This window comes from Mus pahari, chromosome 9 (assembly GCF_900095145.1).
Source record: "Mus pahari chromosome 9, PAHARI_EIJ_v1.1, whole genome shotgun sequence".
NCBI classification, from domain to species: domain Eukaryota; kingdom Metazoa; phylum Chordata; class Mammalia; order Rodentia; family Muridae; genus Mus; species Mus pahari.
This window is the reverse complement of record NC_034598.1, coordinates 72,301,387-72,316,060: the sequence shown is the minus strand read 5'-3', so window position 1 is coordinate 72,316,060 and position 14,674 is coordinate 72,301,387. Positions and strand designations below refer to the sequence as shown.

The window sequence follows — 14,674 nt, the reverse complement described above, 5'->3', positions numbered from 1 at the left end:
TGAAGAAGCTGAAGACACGCCTCAGCAGTTAAGAGCACTGGCTTCTCTTCCAGAAGTTGTGAGTTCAGTTCCCAGCAATGGCATGATTGTTGGCTCACAACCATCTGTAAAATGGAATCTGATGCCCTCTTCTGGCACATGCAGATAGGGTACTGGTATACATTAAATAAATCTTCGAGATCATGTAAAGTTAAAAGAGCATTGATTGATTTTTTTAGTTGCTTTTGTTTTTAATGGTGACCTACATTGTACAAGCATAACAAACTGCTTCATTGAGTAAATAAAATAAAAATGTAATCAAGTTAAAATTCATTTTGAAATCTGGTCTTGATGGTGCTAAGACAAGTATTTCACATGTTTCTTTGCTTATTTATTTATTTATTTATTTATTTTGCCAATGGGCACACAATGTAGTATTTTTCCCTCTGGCATTTTAATGAGTGTTTTCTTTTGATTGAGTCACCCTTCCCCTATTCTCTGCCATTTTTCTCGGCACTGGGTCCACTGGATCTATCTTTCTACTCCCAGAATTCCTCCTTTCACTCTCACTTCTTGACTTCTAAGCTTTAAAGCAGGCATTTGAAGAACTTTACATTTTGTTACACTTTTCAAATACATTTCTAGCATAGCTATCAATTTGGTCAAATTACTAGCTTTCACTAAAATCTTAGATGATTTGAGAAATATATTAGATTGAGATTGTAGTGCTTGGGGACAGTAATTTAAAATCTCCCATTTAAAAATTGTTCAAGGCCAGATGGATTCAGTATAGAATTCTTCCAGACCTTCGAAGAACTCACATCAGTACTCCTCAAGTTATTCCATAATTAAAAAGGAAGGAGCATTTCCAAATTCTTTCTATGAAGAGTTCTTTTTATCACTCCAAATACCAAAACCAAATATGTATCAACAACAAAATGATAGTCAAATCTCTCTAATTAATTATTAATATAAATGTAAAAATTATCAATAAAATACTTGCACACTAAATTCAAGAACACATCAACAAGATCACTCACAATCAAGTCCTTGTCATTTATTGATGTATGAATTGTTTAACCTATGTATATGACATCGACTCAAGGACAGAGACAATCAACTTAGGCTACTGCTTTCTGGTTAGTTTTGTATTCTTCTACTTTGCTGAAAATTATTATTAGCTATAAGAAAAGTACTAAGTGGACTGAGTGGATAATTAAAAAGAGAACATAAATTAGAGACAGAAAAGTGGTGAACAGGGACATGGAAAGATGAAATGCGGGATGGATTTGATCAAAATTTGTTATACGCACATATTAAATTCTCAATTAAAAGAAACTAAAAGCAGATAAAAATAAATGGAAAGGTCTAAAAAAATAGTAAATTTCCTTTATATCAACTACAAACATACTGAGAAACAAAGCAGGAAGCAATCCATTTTCTAATAACCTCATGAAATATCTTGAAATAAATCAAATCAAAGAAGTAAAGGATTTAGTACAATGAGAAGTTTAAAGACCATTGTATGAGTTAGCTTCAACAACACTAAAGGTCACAGTATTTCAGATTGAAGGACTATTATTTACAGTCTTGATAGTCAGCAGAACCACACCCCTTGTTACCTAGGTTGCAGCCTGTTAATCCAAGCAAGTGTGAAATAAACTCAATTAACTTTAAAACACTGTTGCTTATAAAAATACAAAATGACTGAGCAAAAATTGAGAAATACATTTTTATGACTAACTCTGCAATCAAAAGTTTGAATTAACCTGAATATGAAGAGCAGCCTTTTCCCTCTGTTCCTCGATATTCATATTAGTTTTTCTTCTTTCTTCATTGGAAGTAGTCTGGTTATTGATGAAGAGATCTTTCAGGGGTTCTGTTGTGGTAGGATGCATTTTTTCAGAGCAATTAATTGGTCTGTGTGCAATGTAACTACGCCACTGTGCTTGGATTACCATAGCTGCCTTGCTAAAAACAGAAAGAGGAAACTATTTTAGTATACATGAATACCCAGAAGATAAATAAGAGGTCTTGATAAGATGCTGAAAATATGGTGTTCTATATATGACAGGGAAACTACAATCAGGGAATCTCAGCAATATTGGTGTTTATACGAGACCACCAACATGCTAGCAACACTTGGAACGCCATTACAGGTGAAAATAATCTTGCAAGGACCCACCTCTAAATGAAAACCTGCAGATAATAAATTCCTGAGGAAAGAGGGTACATTAGTATTATCCAGAAGTGAGCCCTTGATAGGCTATCTAATCACATATTGTAAGTCCTAGATACATAGGAACATCATCAGGCTGTATTTACACACACACACACACACACTCACACACACACACATATAGTTACAAATTTATAAATTTGATACTGGGTAAAGGAGACACAGGAAGATTTACAAAGGGAGAGAGGTAGTGAAAATTATATGAATACACAACTCTTGTAAAAATCTAAAACCATACATAAAAAAGAGGTCTTTGTGGCCTCTACGTAAATATAAACAACCTTATTTAAAATCTTATTTAAAAACAAAATTCCTTTTTTTGTTTAAAGATAGTCATAAATGTAAAGCAGTAGGGATATCCAATCTGAAAGAGAGAATGAGCCAAAAGTTCAGAGAGGGATTAGCTTCAGAAAGTTTTAAATTTTTTTTAATAGCTTTTAAGATGAAAAACATTACAGAAATTTTTCTACATAATGGGGGCACTGTTCCAGAGTGGGAAGGGATGGTAAAGAAGAAGGGTTCCCAAAGTATAGAAACCAATATGGGCTTGGCAAAGAAGGGTTAGGTGCTTGTCACCATGGGTTGCCTTAGGAAGGAAGAGAAAATGACATTCTTCTGTCTTCACAGCAAGAGGAAAGACCCTAGGAGGTGTTTTACCAGCTCCACTGCACTTCTTGGACACTTGAAAATGCACTGCTCATGTATACGCCCACTAGGACGTTCTAACGTGTCCTAGCCCATGGCTATTTGCAAATTTTAGACACTAAATTTCTTTCCTGATTTGGAATTAGTTTCCTTTCTCACAGCTTATTGTAGAAATTTTAACAAGGTACAAGGTATAATGAAAGTGATAGCAATTCTATCTTAACTTCTTGTAGGATTTCTGTGTTTGATTTAAAAGGAATACGAAGAGCAAATCCACTCCTTAACATTTCCTTGGCAGAATTTGCAATAACTTTTTGCTTGTTTGGCTGGAATGAATGATATGCTCCCCATAGTTGAGCACGTAAATACTAAGTCTCCAGATTTTAGGTGCACACTCCCAGCTTTCAGTTCAAGACATCATGACTACCTGGTACCCTGTTGTCTTGATCTAATGATGATGGACTCTTACCTCTTTGGTGCCATTACCGTCAAATAAACCCCTTGATTATAGTGTATTCTCACAACAATAGAAAATTATTTCTACTACAGAAGTTGGTACTGGGAAGTGGGCTACTTCATGAGGAAGATAAGCAAGTGGATTTTGATGGAATCCAGATAACTTTGGGACTTCGAACTAGAATAGTGTTTGAATGCTGTAAACAGAAATTAATGGGCCATGTCGAAGGAGCTTGGGCACCCAGGCCGATGAGCTTCGGAGGAGAACAATATTAGCAACTGGATTACAAAATATTGTGGTTATATTTTGGCAAAAACTGTCACTGCTTTTTGTCCTTGTCCTAAGCATCTTCCTGAGGCTTCATCTAAAAAGTAATGGTCTAAATTCCTTGGCAGAGGAAATTGTAAAAGAATTTAATATTGATCCTGCCTTGTAGTTACTAGGAATCACTATAATTCAGATCTACAATGAAAAAGATCAAGAGGGCAGAAAGAAATATACAGTTTGAAGAGAAAAAAAAAAAGGACAATATTGAGGCCAAGGCTGGTACTGAGAGAAGTCAGGAGATCCAGAGGGGCTTGATTGGCTTTGGCACAAAGGGGAGGGTATCCAAAGGGCAAAGCCACCCAGCCGAGCTTCTAAAGTCCAAAAGCAAAATTCCCAAGGAATTTTCTGCTCCAAGAAATAAACAACAAACAAAAGCTTCTGCAAAATCATTCAAGGGGCCAAAGATTTTTCCCAACCTGTCCAACCTACCTCCAAAAGCAACTAATGGGCACTGCGAACTAAGAACCCAGTATTCAAATGTCTGATATAAGGGTGTCATATCCAAACCAACATATTCCACCCCTCTTGCTTCTCAGGATCTTGGCTATATTGTGATGAAAAATGTATTTAGTGTGATGACAAAGTCCTAATAATTTTTCGATCTCAATACTAGTTAAAAGACCAAAGTCTCTTCTGAGACTTAAGGCAATCTCATAATTGTAAATCACTGTGAAATAAATAAATAAATAAATAAATAAGTAAAATTACATACTTCAAACATATAATGGTTTCTCACATAATGCTGGCTTTAGAGTCATGAAAGATATACAAATTATGGAATCATGGAATTTTCTGCCATTTTAAAGAGCTGAATGAGGTGAAGTGCATGGCAGGGCAGTCATGTGTGGAGGCCTCCAGAAGCTATTTCTGAAGTTGTGAAAGTGAAGTTTTGGTTGCAGTGGATATACTGGTAGATGATGGAGCCATGGCATATATGCCAAGGAAGCTTCACATAATGAGAGTACCAGTCCAAGAGAGATATTTGGGTTGCTGCCAGCAAGGGTGGGATGGAGGAGACATGGAGTGCTTTGACATTAGAGATGGGGTTGTAGAAGTATGCCCTGCTGGATTTTATTCTTGCTTTGGTCCAATATGTCTTTAGTATGCCCTCTTTGGAATGCCTTTTGGAATGGTAATGTCTATCCTATGCCATTTTATGTTGGGAGTATGCAATTTGCTGTTTAATCTTACAAGAAGCTAAAATTAGGAGATTTTGGTCTCCAAAGGGACTTTGGATGTTTAAACAGTGTTGGGACTAAAAGAATATGGCGACTTTTGAAGTTGGAATGAATGCGTTTTATAGTATGAGATAGCTATGAGATTACTGGTGCCAGGGAACAGAATGTGGTGATTAAAATGGGATGTTCCAAGTCTTAGAGTTTTGAATGTTTGGTCCCTAATTGGTGGTGCTGTTTAGTTAGGAAGTATGGTCTTACAGGAAGAAACCACTGGGGGCAAGTTTTGAGGTTTTCCCAGTTTGCTTTCTTGGCTTCCTACCTGTGCTTTACGATGGAGTTCTAAGCTTGATGCTTTAGACACCATGTCTGTATGATGTTACATTTCCCCACTGAGGTGATGATGGACTCTTATCACTCTGGAACTCTAAGTCCCTAATAAACACTTCCTTTAAGTTGCTTTTCTCATGGTAATTCAATAATAGAAAGAGAAATTAGCACAATTGTTAAAATAAATGTAAATTTCTCTTTCCTTATGATACTCATCTACAAAAAAATGGCATTAAGTAATAGAGTCTCTCAGATACAACCATGTTTTTTTATCAAAATATATTTGAAGGGAATTAAGATGCATAAAGAAATTATTTTCTATTGGTGCTTTACTTTTCCATCATGATTACGATAATCATAATAATCATCACCACCACCACATCACCTTCATCACCATCACCACCAACACCTTCATCACTATCATCATCATTATCACCATCCCCTTTGTCACCACCATTTTACTTACAGCCAGCATAATTCTCTAATCTGTTTTTGCCATGGCTATAAGATTGAAGTTAGTGGCTAAAACTTCTGGTCAAATATAAATCACAAGTATGTAGTAGTTTCCATGAGAAGGACCCTAATAAGCTAATGTATTCAAATATTAGGTCTTTATTTAAGGACACAGTTTTAGGAGGCATTAAGAGGTGCAGCCTTGCTGAAGAAGTTGTGTCATGAGAACTGGGGTTTGAGGTTCCAAATCCCACACTAGGCCAAACCATCCTCTCTAATGTCAACTTTCTGACAAGACATAAGCTCTTTGCTACTACTCCATTGCCATGCCTGCCTGCCTGCCACCATGCTGCCCATCATGACAGTCAGGGACTCTCCCTATGAAACCTTAAGCAAGTTGCCCACTCAATGCTCTCTTTCATAAGCTGCCTTGATCATGGTGTCTCTTCACAGCAATAGAAAAGTAACCAAGTCAACATAGTTTTAATATTCAGGAAATTACTGGAATTTCGGAAAATCATTTTTACCTTGTAGAATAAACCAAAGTTCATAAAAAGTGCTAAGGATTTAAATCACATTTATGCAACTCTTTCTTCATTCATTCATCTTTTGAATGAAATTAAATGAGGATATCTCAAAAGAATATGATACAATATAATAGACATAATAAGGAAAATAAGCCTGGTATGAGTGTGCATTACTGTAATCTGAGAATTTGGGAGACTGGAATAGGAAGTTTCTGGGTAAAAGGCCTACCTGCGATAGGTAAGAGAACCTCTGTCACAATAAAAAAGAAATAGAGTTAGCCCAGATACCCAACAGTATGTGAATAGATAGTAAAATATGGTTATACATGCAACAGAATTTTATTTGAACATATAGAAAAATGGGATGATAAGACTTATAGGAAAACAGATGAATAAATAATTATTATATTAAGATAACTATACCTTAGAACTATACATGGCATGTTTTCTCTTGTATTAGGATCCCAGTTTTAGTGTTTATATACATGTATGCATAGGGGAATGAATGTGACCATGAATCCATGAATGAAAATGCAACATGTTGAGGTTGGGGAGGAGGATAACATAAGATTTGACTTGAAAATGGACTGGACTCATCTCAAAATTTTTAACCCAGAACTGTTCCTGTCTAAAGGAAATGCAGGGACAAAAAATGGAGCAGAGACTGAAGAAAAGGCCATCCAGAGACTACCCCACCTAGGGATCCATCCCATCTGCAAACAAAAAACTCCGACACTATTGCTGATGCCAAGAAGTGCGTGCTGACAGGAGCCAGGATTAGCTGTCCTCTGAGAGGTTCTACCAGCACCTGGCTAATACAGATGCAGACATTCACAGCCAACCAGCAGACTGAGCATGGCGACCCCAATCAAAGAGCTAAGGGAATGACTGTAGGAGCAATCTACAAGACTGTAAGGGGACTGCAATCTCATAGAAAGAACAATATTAACTAACCGGACCACCTAGAGCTCACAAGGTCTAAACTGCCAACCAAAGAGTAAACATGGAGGGAGCCAGACTCTAGATACATATGTAGCAGAGGATGGCCTTTTCTGACATCAATGGGAGGGGAGGCTCGATGCCCCAGTGTAGGAGGATGCTAGCTAGCACTCTACAGTACCTTGAGGCAGGAGTGGGTGAGTGGGTGGAGGAACACCCTCTTAGAGGCAAAGGGGATAGGGGATGGGATGAGGGGTTTGTGGAGGGGGAATCAGGAAGAGGGGATATTATTTGAAATATAAATGAATAAAATGATTAATAAAAGAAAGAAAAGAAAGAAGATAAGAGGCTAAAAGAGGTGACAGAACCATGAGAAGAAGGAAACAAAACCAGTTTATGTCTGAAAATGCCAGAGTAAATTCTAATTCGTTGTATGTAAATTTAAAGTATTTTTTTAAACTAATGGTTAGGATGTAGCTCAGTGATAGAATGCTTGCCTAATATGTACAAGGTCTTGGACTCAATGTCCAACACTGAAAAAATGTGAAGTATGAGCAGTAAAAGCTGAAAGGCCTTTTAGAAAATACATAAGACATTCTTAGGCAAATGGATAGAACTAGAAAATATCATCCCGAGTGAGGTAACCCAGTCACAAAAGAACACACATGGTATGTACTCACTAATAAGTAGATATTAGCTCAAAAGCTCACAATACCCAAGCTACGATTCACAGACCATATTTAGCGCAAGAAGGAAGACCAAAGTGTGGGTGCTTCAGTCCTTCTTAGAAGGGGGAACAAAATACTCAGGGGAGATAGAGGGTAGAAGGGATTTGGGAGGAAGAAATGAGCAGGAGGAGGAAAAAGGGGGACAGGATCAGGTATGCTAGGAGACAGGTGATATACAGAGGGTCAGAAAATTGAATAGAGGTATGTAGCAATGGGGGGAATGGGGAACTGGGGGTGAGCCACTCCCAAGTGCCAGATGGCAGGAAAGCAAGAGTCTCACCGGACCCAATGGGGATAAGATTAGCTGAAATGCCCAACAAAGGGGAGGGAGATCCTGTAGAGACCATATCCAGAGGTTAGGCAAGGTCCCAGGTTCAGGGATGGGGCTAACCACTCATCTCCAAATTTTCAACCCAGAATTTCTCCTGTCTATAGAAAATATAGAGACAAAGTGTGGAAAAGAGACTGAACGAAAGGCCATCCAGAGACTGCCCCATTTGGGTATCCATCCCATATGAGGACACTAAACCCAGACACTATTGTTGATGTCAAGAAGCCAAGAAGTGCTTGCTGACAGGAGCCTGACACAGTTGTCTCCTGAGAGGCTCTGTCAGAGCCTGACAAATACAGAGGCCAATGCTCGCAATCAACCATTGGACTGAGCACAGGGTCCCCAATGGAGGAGTTAGAGAAAGGACTAAATGAGTTGAAGGGGTTTGCAGCCCCATAGGAAGAACAACTATATCAACCAACCAGACTCCCCCAGAGCTCCCAGAGACTAAACCACCAGCCAGAGTACATATGGAGTGACACAGGGCACCAGCTGTAGCAGAGGACGGCCTTGTTAGGCATCACTGGGAGGAGAGGCCCTTGGTCCTGTGGTTTGATGCCCCCTGTAGGTGAATGCCAGAGATGGGAGGCTGGAGTGAGTGGGTGGGTTGGGGAGTACTCTCACAGAAGCAGAGGGAGGGGGATGGAATTGGGATTGTGGAGGGGAAACCAGGAAATGGAATAATATTTAAAATGTAAATGAATAAAATATCCAATAAAAAAATTAAACTGTTAGCCCATTATCTTATATATGTTTACAGATATACTGAAGGCAACTATGAATTTTTCCTATAGGAATTGATACTGTGATTATTTTATTCTTCTCCATTCCCCCAGGGAAGCAAAAGAGTACAAGGAATTTCCCTGAGTGAAACTGACATAAGAATCACTCTTCACCATATTAAAAGAAGGAAAAAGGCTGACTGTAGGTTTTTCTCAACATGGAATCGCAGGATTGTTGAGATTGTCATCAGATTTGTTTTACTGAGTGAAAAATCATGAAGTAAAAAGCCATCTTCAGCTTAGTATGTGAGAATCTCCCTTAGGACAGGGATGTAAAGTGGGCTGGAGCTCCTGAAGCCAAATGCAGCAAGCTTTGATGTCTTTTTATTTTCTTTGTTGTTGCTCCTGTGGTAGCTGTTATTGTTGTTCCCTTTTAGGTCTTTGGTATATCTCTATTTTCTTGTCTTCATTAATACATGTTAAGATCATTTTACTGTTGTCCTTATCATCTGTCAAGACGATCTAAGTACAGATCATTTTAAAGTCTGCATAAACAACATCTGGAGTGTTTGGAGTGAAGATAAATATGCAAAACAACAATAAACCAAGAAGATACAAAGTTGGAGTGGGGGCTAGAAGGAGGATCAGCATCTGGGAAGAGCAGGATAAAATTCTCAAAAGTTATCAAAGTATTTTTAAATATTTTTGCAGTAGGAAATAACCATCTTCTGTACATCTGAATGTATCAAGCAAACATATCTTCCAGAAAAAAAAAATCACTGTTTCCAGAGACATCTACTGGAATAAAGATAGGAAAAGCAAAATAGTCCCCATGCTATTGGCTCTGATCTGTTTAACACCAATCCTTCCAGGAGAAGCTGAATGTTGCTGATCTGACATTAAGGCTAAAAGTACAGAAAACCATGAAGTTGACGGCCAGAGCCAAAGCCGTCGTTACTGGCTCAACAGTTACAGAACTCCAGGAGACTTTAAGGAATGCATTGTTTACTAGGGATCTGATGTGATTAATTACCTTCCAGAGCTGTTAAGATAGAGAAATCTATGGCATATACATGCAAAAATCTCACATACATACATATTACATGTTTACTAGGTCAGTGGAACTTATAAAGACATATTTCAGAGGATGAAACAATTTGATTATTTGGAATAAATTATTTTAGGATATATTTTAAATTGTATTAAAATAATTTTATGTATTTAGAAGTTTGGAAGCAGAGAAAGTTTCATATTCATTCAAAATTAATAATCCTAGAGAACAAATTAAACCTGCCTAAATTTAATCAAATTAATTTCTACTATGATAAGTTTTTTGTGCATATTATGAAAAGTAGTTAAGGGAATCAATATAAAAATAATATAGATTTAAATTATCTAGTTACTAGGTTTTACCACTAACTATGATCAGTTATTAAGAACAGTAATCATGGTTCTCTTTCTGGGGAGCTGTCAATGGAAAATAGCACTTGCTGAGAAAACCTGGGAGCTATATTCGTAAGCAACCACATGAAGAGCCAGGTATAGCCATATGGCACCTGTAATTCCAGTGCTGTAGTATATCATGACAGGAGGACAGATGACCTGTGTTTGCCTACTGCCACCAGAGCTATAAGCTCAGTGAAAGACATTGTCACTAGAGAACAAGACAGTGATAGGACATGACACCCAGTGTCCTCCGTTGGCATGAGCATCCACATTCACATGTGTGCATGACATACATGTACTCAGCACACACATACAAACAGTAGATATAACATCTATTAAGGAAAAGGGTCTTACACTGGTGTACTTTGTTCAGTATTGTGATGATTACTCATTGGAGAATCTGCCATCTTCATTTCTATGAATGATGCTCTGCTGTTGGAGAGTCTACTGATCATACTATGTTCACTCTTCTGTGCCATAAGCTTTTCCTGATTTCTTCCTTTCAGTTCTTCACAGTTTGATGTAGAAGGTCTGGAGACAGTGTCCAACAGGTTTGCAGAAGTAGCTGGTGAATCTGCCTCACAACTGTTAGTCTGAGCATGGAGGGCCTTGTTTTGCAGTGTGCTGTCAGTGTTTGAAAAGTCTGGATGGTTTTTGTTGGTTTCTGCTGCAGACCCCTCGGTGGTATTTATATCCCCTTGTTCATGTGCAAGTCTGCATTCATGACTGAGTTTCATTAAGTCTTTATAGTACTGTGAGAGTCTGTCTGCAGCATGCAGAGTGAGAATGTCCCTGAACAAATAAAAAATAGGAACATTGAATAAGTACAGGGATACACACAAACACAGAAACTTGGGTAGATTTTAAAAATAAAATGTAATATGTGGCCAAAGAAGAACTTAAAATTGGGAATATTTTTCATTATAATTTATTTTTAATAATCTATATACCATTTAAAATTATTTTGAGCAAAACTCAAAACAGTGGTTTATTATGATCTGTGTCAATCAAGATAAAATGTCTGAAAATTTTAGGTTCATTATGATTTATTGTATTTTTGTTGAAAATGAAAAAAATAAATCAAAGGTTTTGCTATCATAAACATGAGAAATAATGACTGTATAAAGTTGGAGAAGTTATTCATGAACTAGAAGTACTTTGTACACTGACTCTTGTTACACAGAATATTTGAATTGGATGGTCAAAGATATATTTTGGGAAAGTTTTTATTTCTGTTTTTCCATGGACAACTGTTATCCACAGCAAAGATAACAAGTAAAAATGGTCCTTTTTCTATATTTTGGGTTTTATTCCTATGTAATTTATCAATGTTTCATCTAGTCATTTGAAAGCCTGAACAAATGCAGAGGATTTGACCCGCCCGACCCTCATTCTTAGTCATGCTTTTATCCTCCATTATTCCTGCTTACTTACGAGGATGCAGCTCACTTTACACTGGTCTATTGTGTACAAGGTACTCTATTCTATCCCTACCCCAGAATAAAAAAGTAAATAAGTAAGTTCACTATTTGAAGACTATTTTATGGATATAGATAAAATATAATAATAATTTGATTTACTATCTCTCATTACATAAAAATTATTTACAGATATGAAAATTTTCATATGATTACCCAAATATTCACAAAAATTTCTAATGGAAAATGAGCTGATGTTAGAGAAATATGTTTGATAATGTAAATAGTGACAATTGAGATATGACTTAGGTTCTTAGACACTCTCATAGCAAACTGACCATACCAGGTGTCTATCCCTTAGAAATGATCAATCCTGAAAACATAAACACAATGACAATACACAGACTGAGTAAGTTGCATTATGTACTTAGGTGTGTGTTTCTGTGTGTGTGTGTATGCATGTGTGCACATGTGTGTAGGGAGCTGTGAGAAATCGCCATTACAGGATGGCGTTGGCCTTTGTTAGTCCTAGTGGCTGGGTGGGCTCCGTAAAGTCTGGACTATGTCTTTTTGCAGTGTTCGGCCTTGAGCCTTTGAATTTTTCTTTTCAGTCTCAAACATAGGAAGATGGGTGCCTGGCTGGGGCAACTGAGATAATTGCCTAGCTAGCTGTCAGGTGGAGGAACAGAAGATCTTCAGCTGCCCTAAAAGAACAAAGGCTCTTTACTAGCCACATTCCTAATGATCTAGGGAACAGGTTTTGGGGAAGTTTTAAAATTAGGGCTCTACATCCCCCCATTTCTTTTTTGAAAGTTCTAATCTTAGAATTAGATACTATATATTTTTTACCAAGACTTGCTTTAACACACATGGACCTATAATTGAAAGCAGAAGCAAAATTAAAAAGGAATCCCCTAAGGCAGAAAGTAGGGTCCCGAGCTGTATCTCGCCAGCAGAACACACTCGGACAACTGGATTCTTCTGTGGCAAAGCTTTATTGCTTCATCGTGAGGAAGACCCCGAGCCCCAGAAATGGTGCAGCTTATATATGTCTTAATGTGGCATACCTGCACCTGATTGGCTGCTTGCTCATAATTTCAAAAGTACACCCCGGGATGGGTCGTGACTTGGTGTGAATTTACTCTTGCACTTGTGCACATTAATTGTTTATAGTTATGAACAACAAAGGCCAACGCCATCCTGTAATGGCGATTTCTCATAGCTCCCTACACATGTGCATGCGTGTATATGCACATGTGTATACATCTTATGTGCTCATGCTATTGCTAGTAAGACACACACACACACACACACACACACCATTGTAATAAATATTAAATAAAAAGGAGTCAATGCATTTAAAAGAGGTCTTTGTGTCTTTCTCTCTTGACTAACAATTATATTTGTTATAATTATTCAACAAATATTTCTGAGAACATGATGGAGTCAGACTCTAGACCTTTCCCATTCAAGGAGGTGCATTGGAAGGCTTGGAGTAAGGAAAAGAAATGAAAAATGATGTAATTATATTATAATCATAAAATAAGAATGGAAGAAGAAATAGCTTAGTAATTACCTGAAATATTAGGTAGATCATCTTATTTTTCTCTTTATATGGGAACTATATGTGAAACAATCAACATTATTCAAAAATACTAATGCTCATGTATTTTCTAGGCCAGTTAAAAATTTTAAATTCTGTTATGGAAAGATCATTATAATTCATCTATTTGTAATGCATTAAGAATTCGATGTCCCCCTGACCCAAAAATAGAGTGGGAGTTGTTCCTAAAGCTGTTGTGTCTCTGTAGAACCCATTCCTCTAACTGGGCTGCTTTATCTGGCCTCAGTGGGAGAGGCTCCACCTACCCCTTCAGAGACATGATATGCCAGGGTTGGGGAATCCACCAGCGGGGGCCCACCTATACTGTGGAGAAGGGAGGGGTCATGTATAAGGGAGAGACAGGGCTAGGGGCAATGATCAGGATGTAGACTAAAAAAAAATAATTAATTAATGGAAAGAAAAATAATTCAAGGTCAGGAAAAAAAAGTAATTGGTTTTCAATATCGGATTATAATACCTCCCAGCTTCTGTCCTCAGTGCATGTAGAAACACTTATAGGCTTTCTCCACTGTGATGATATGGTACAGTAATATGTAAATATAACATGTAATATGGCACATGGTAGGCACATCACATGCTTTCAAACTTACTTTATTCCCTTGTAACAATAAATTCTTAGAGGATACTCAGTCTTTGAAAGATATTGTTTAAAAATTATTGTTAAAGGTTGAGAAAGAAATTAGGGAAACAACACCCTCCACAATAGTCACAAATAATATAAAATACCTTGGTGTCACTCTAACTAAGGAAGTGAAAGAACTTCTAGTCTCTGAAGAAAGAAATCTAAGAAGATCTTAGAAGATTGAAAGATCTCCCACACTCATGGATTAGCAGGATTAATATAGTAAAAATGGCTATCCTACCAAAAGCAATNNACAGATTCAATGCAATCCCCATCAAAATTACAACTCAATTCTTCATAGAGTTAGAAAGGGCAATTTGCAAATTCATCTGGAATAAAAAAAAACCTAGGATAGCAAAAACTATTATCAATAATAAAAGAACCTCTGGGGGAATCACCATGCCCGACCTCAAGCTGTACTTCAGAGCAATTGTGATTTAAAAACAAAACAAAACAAAAAACTGCATGGTACTGGTACAGTGACAGATGGGTAGATGAATGGGATAGAATTAAAGACCCAGAAATGAACCCACATACCCATGGTCACTTGATCTTCGACAAAGGAGCTAAAACAATCTAGTGGAAAAACAACAGCATTTTCAACAAATGGTGCTGGCTTAACTGGTGGTTATCATGTAGAAGAATGCAAATTGATCAAGGAAATCTACATAAAACCAGAGACTCTGAAACTTATAGAGGAGAAAGTGGGGGG

The 14,674-nt window shown here is 37.4% G+C and overlaps 1 protein-coding gene across 1 annotated transcript in view; it reads right to left on the bottom strand.

Moving 5' to 3' along the window:
- LOC115064680 (leucine-rich repeat and IQ domain-containing protein 1-like) overlaps window positions 1-14,674 on the bottom strand; it is a 155,215-nt gene that overhangs the window by 111,133 nt on the left and 29,408 nt on the right. The window contains exons 6-7 of the mRNA XM_029542030.1: window positions 10,653-11,090; window positions 1,749-1,950 (exon numbers count right to left, since the gene is read on the bottom strand). Coding sequence (XP_029397890.1) covers window positions 1,749-1,950; window positions 10,653-11,090 — 640 coding nt within the window. The remainder of the gene's footprint in view (window positions 1-1,748; window positions 1,951-10,652; window positions 11,091-14,674) is intronic.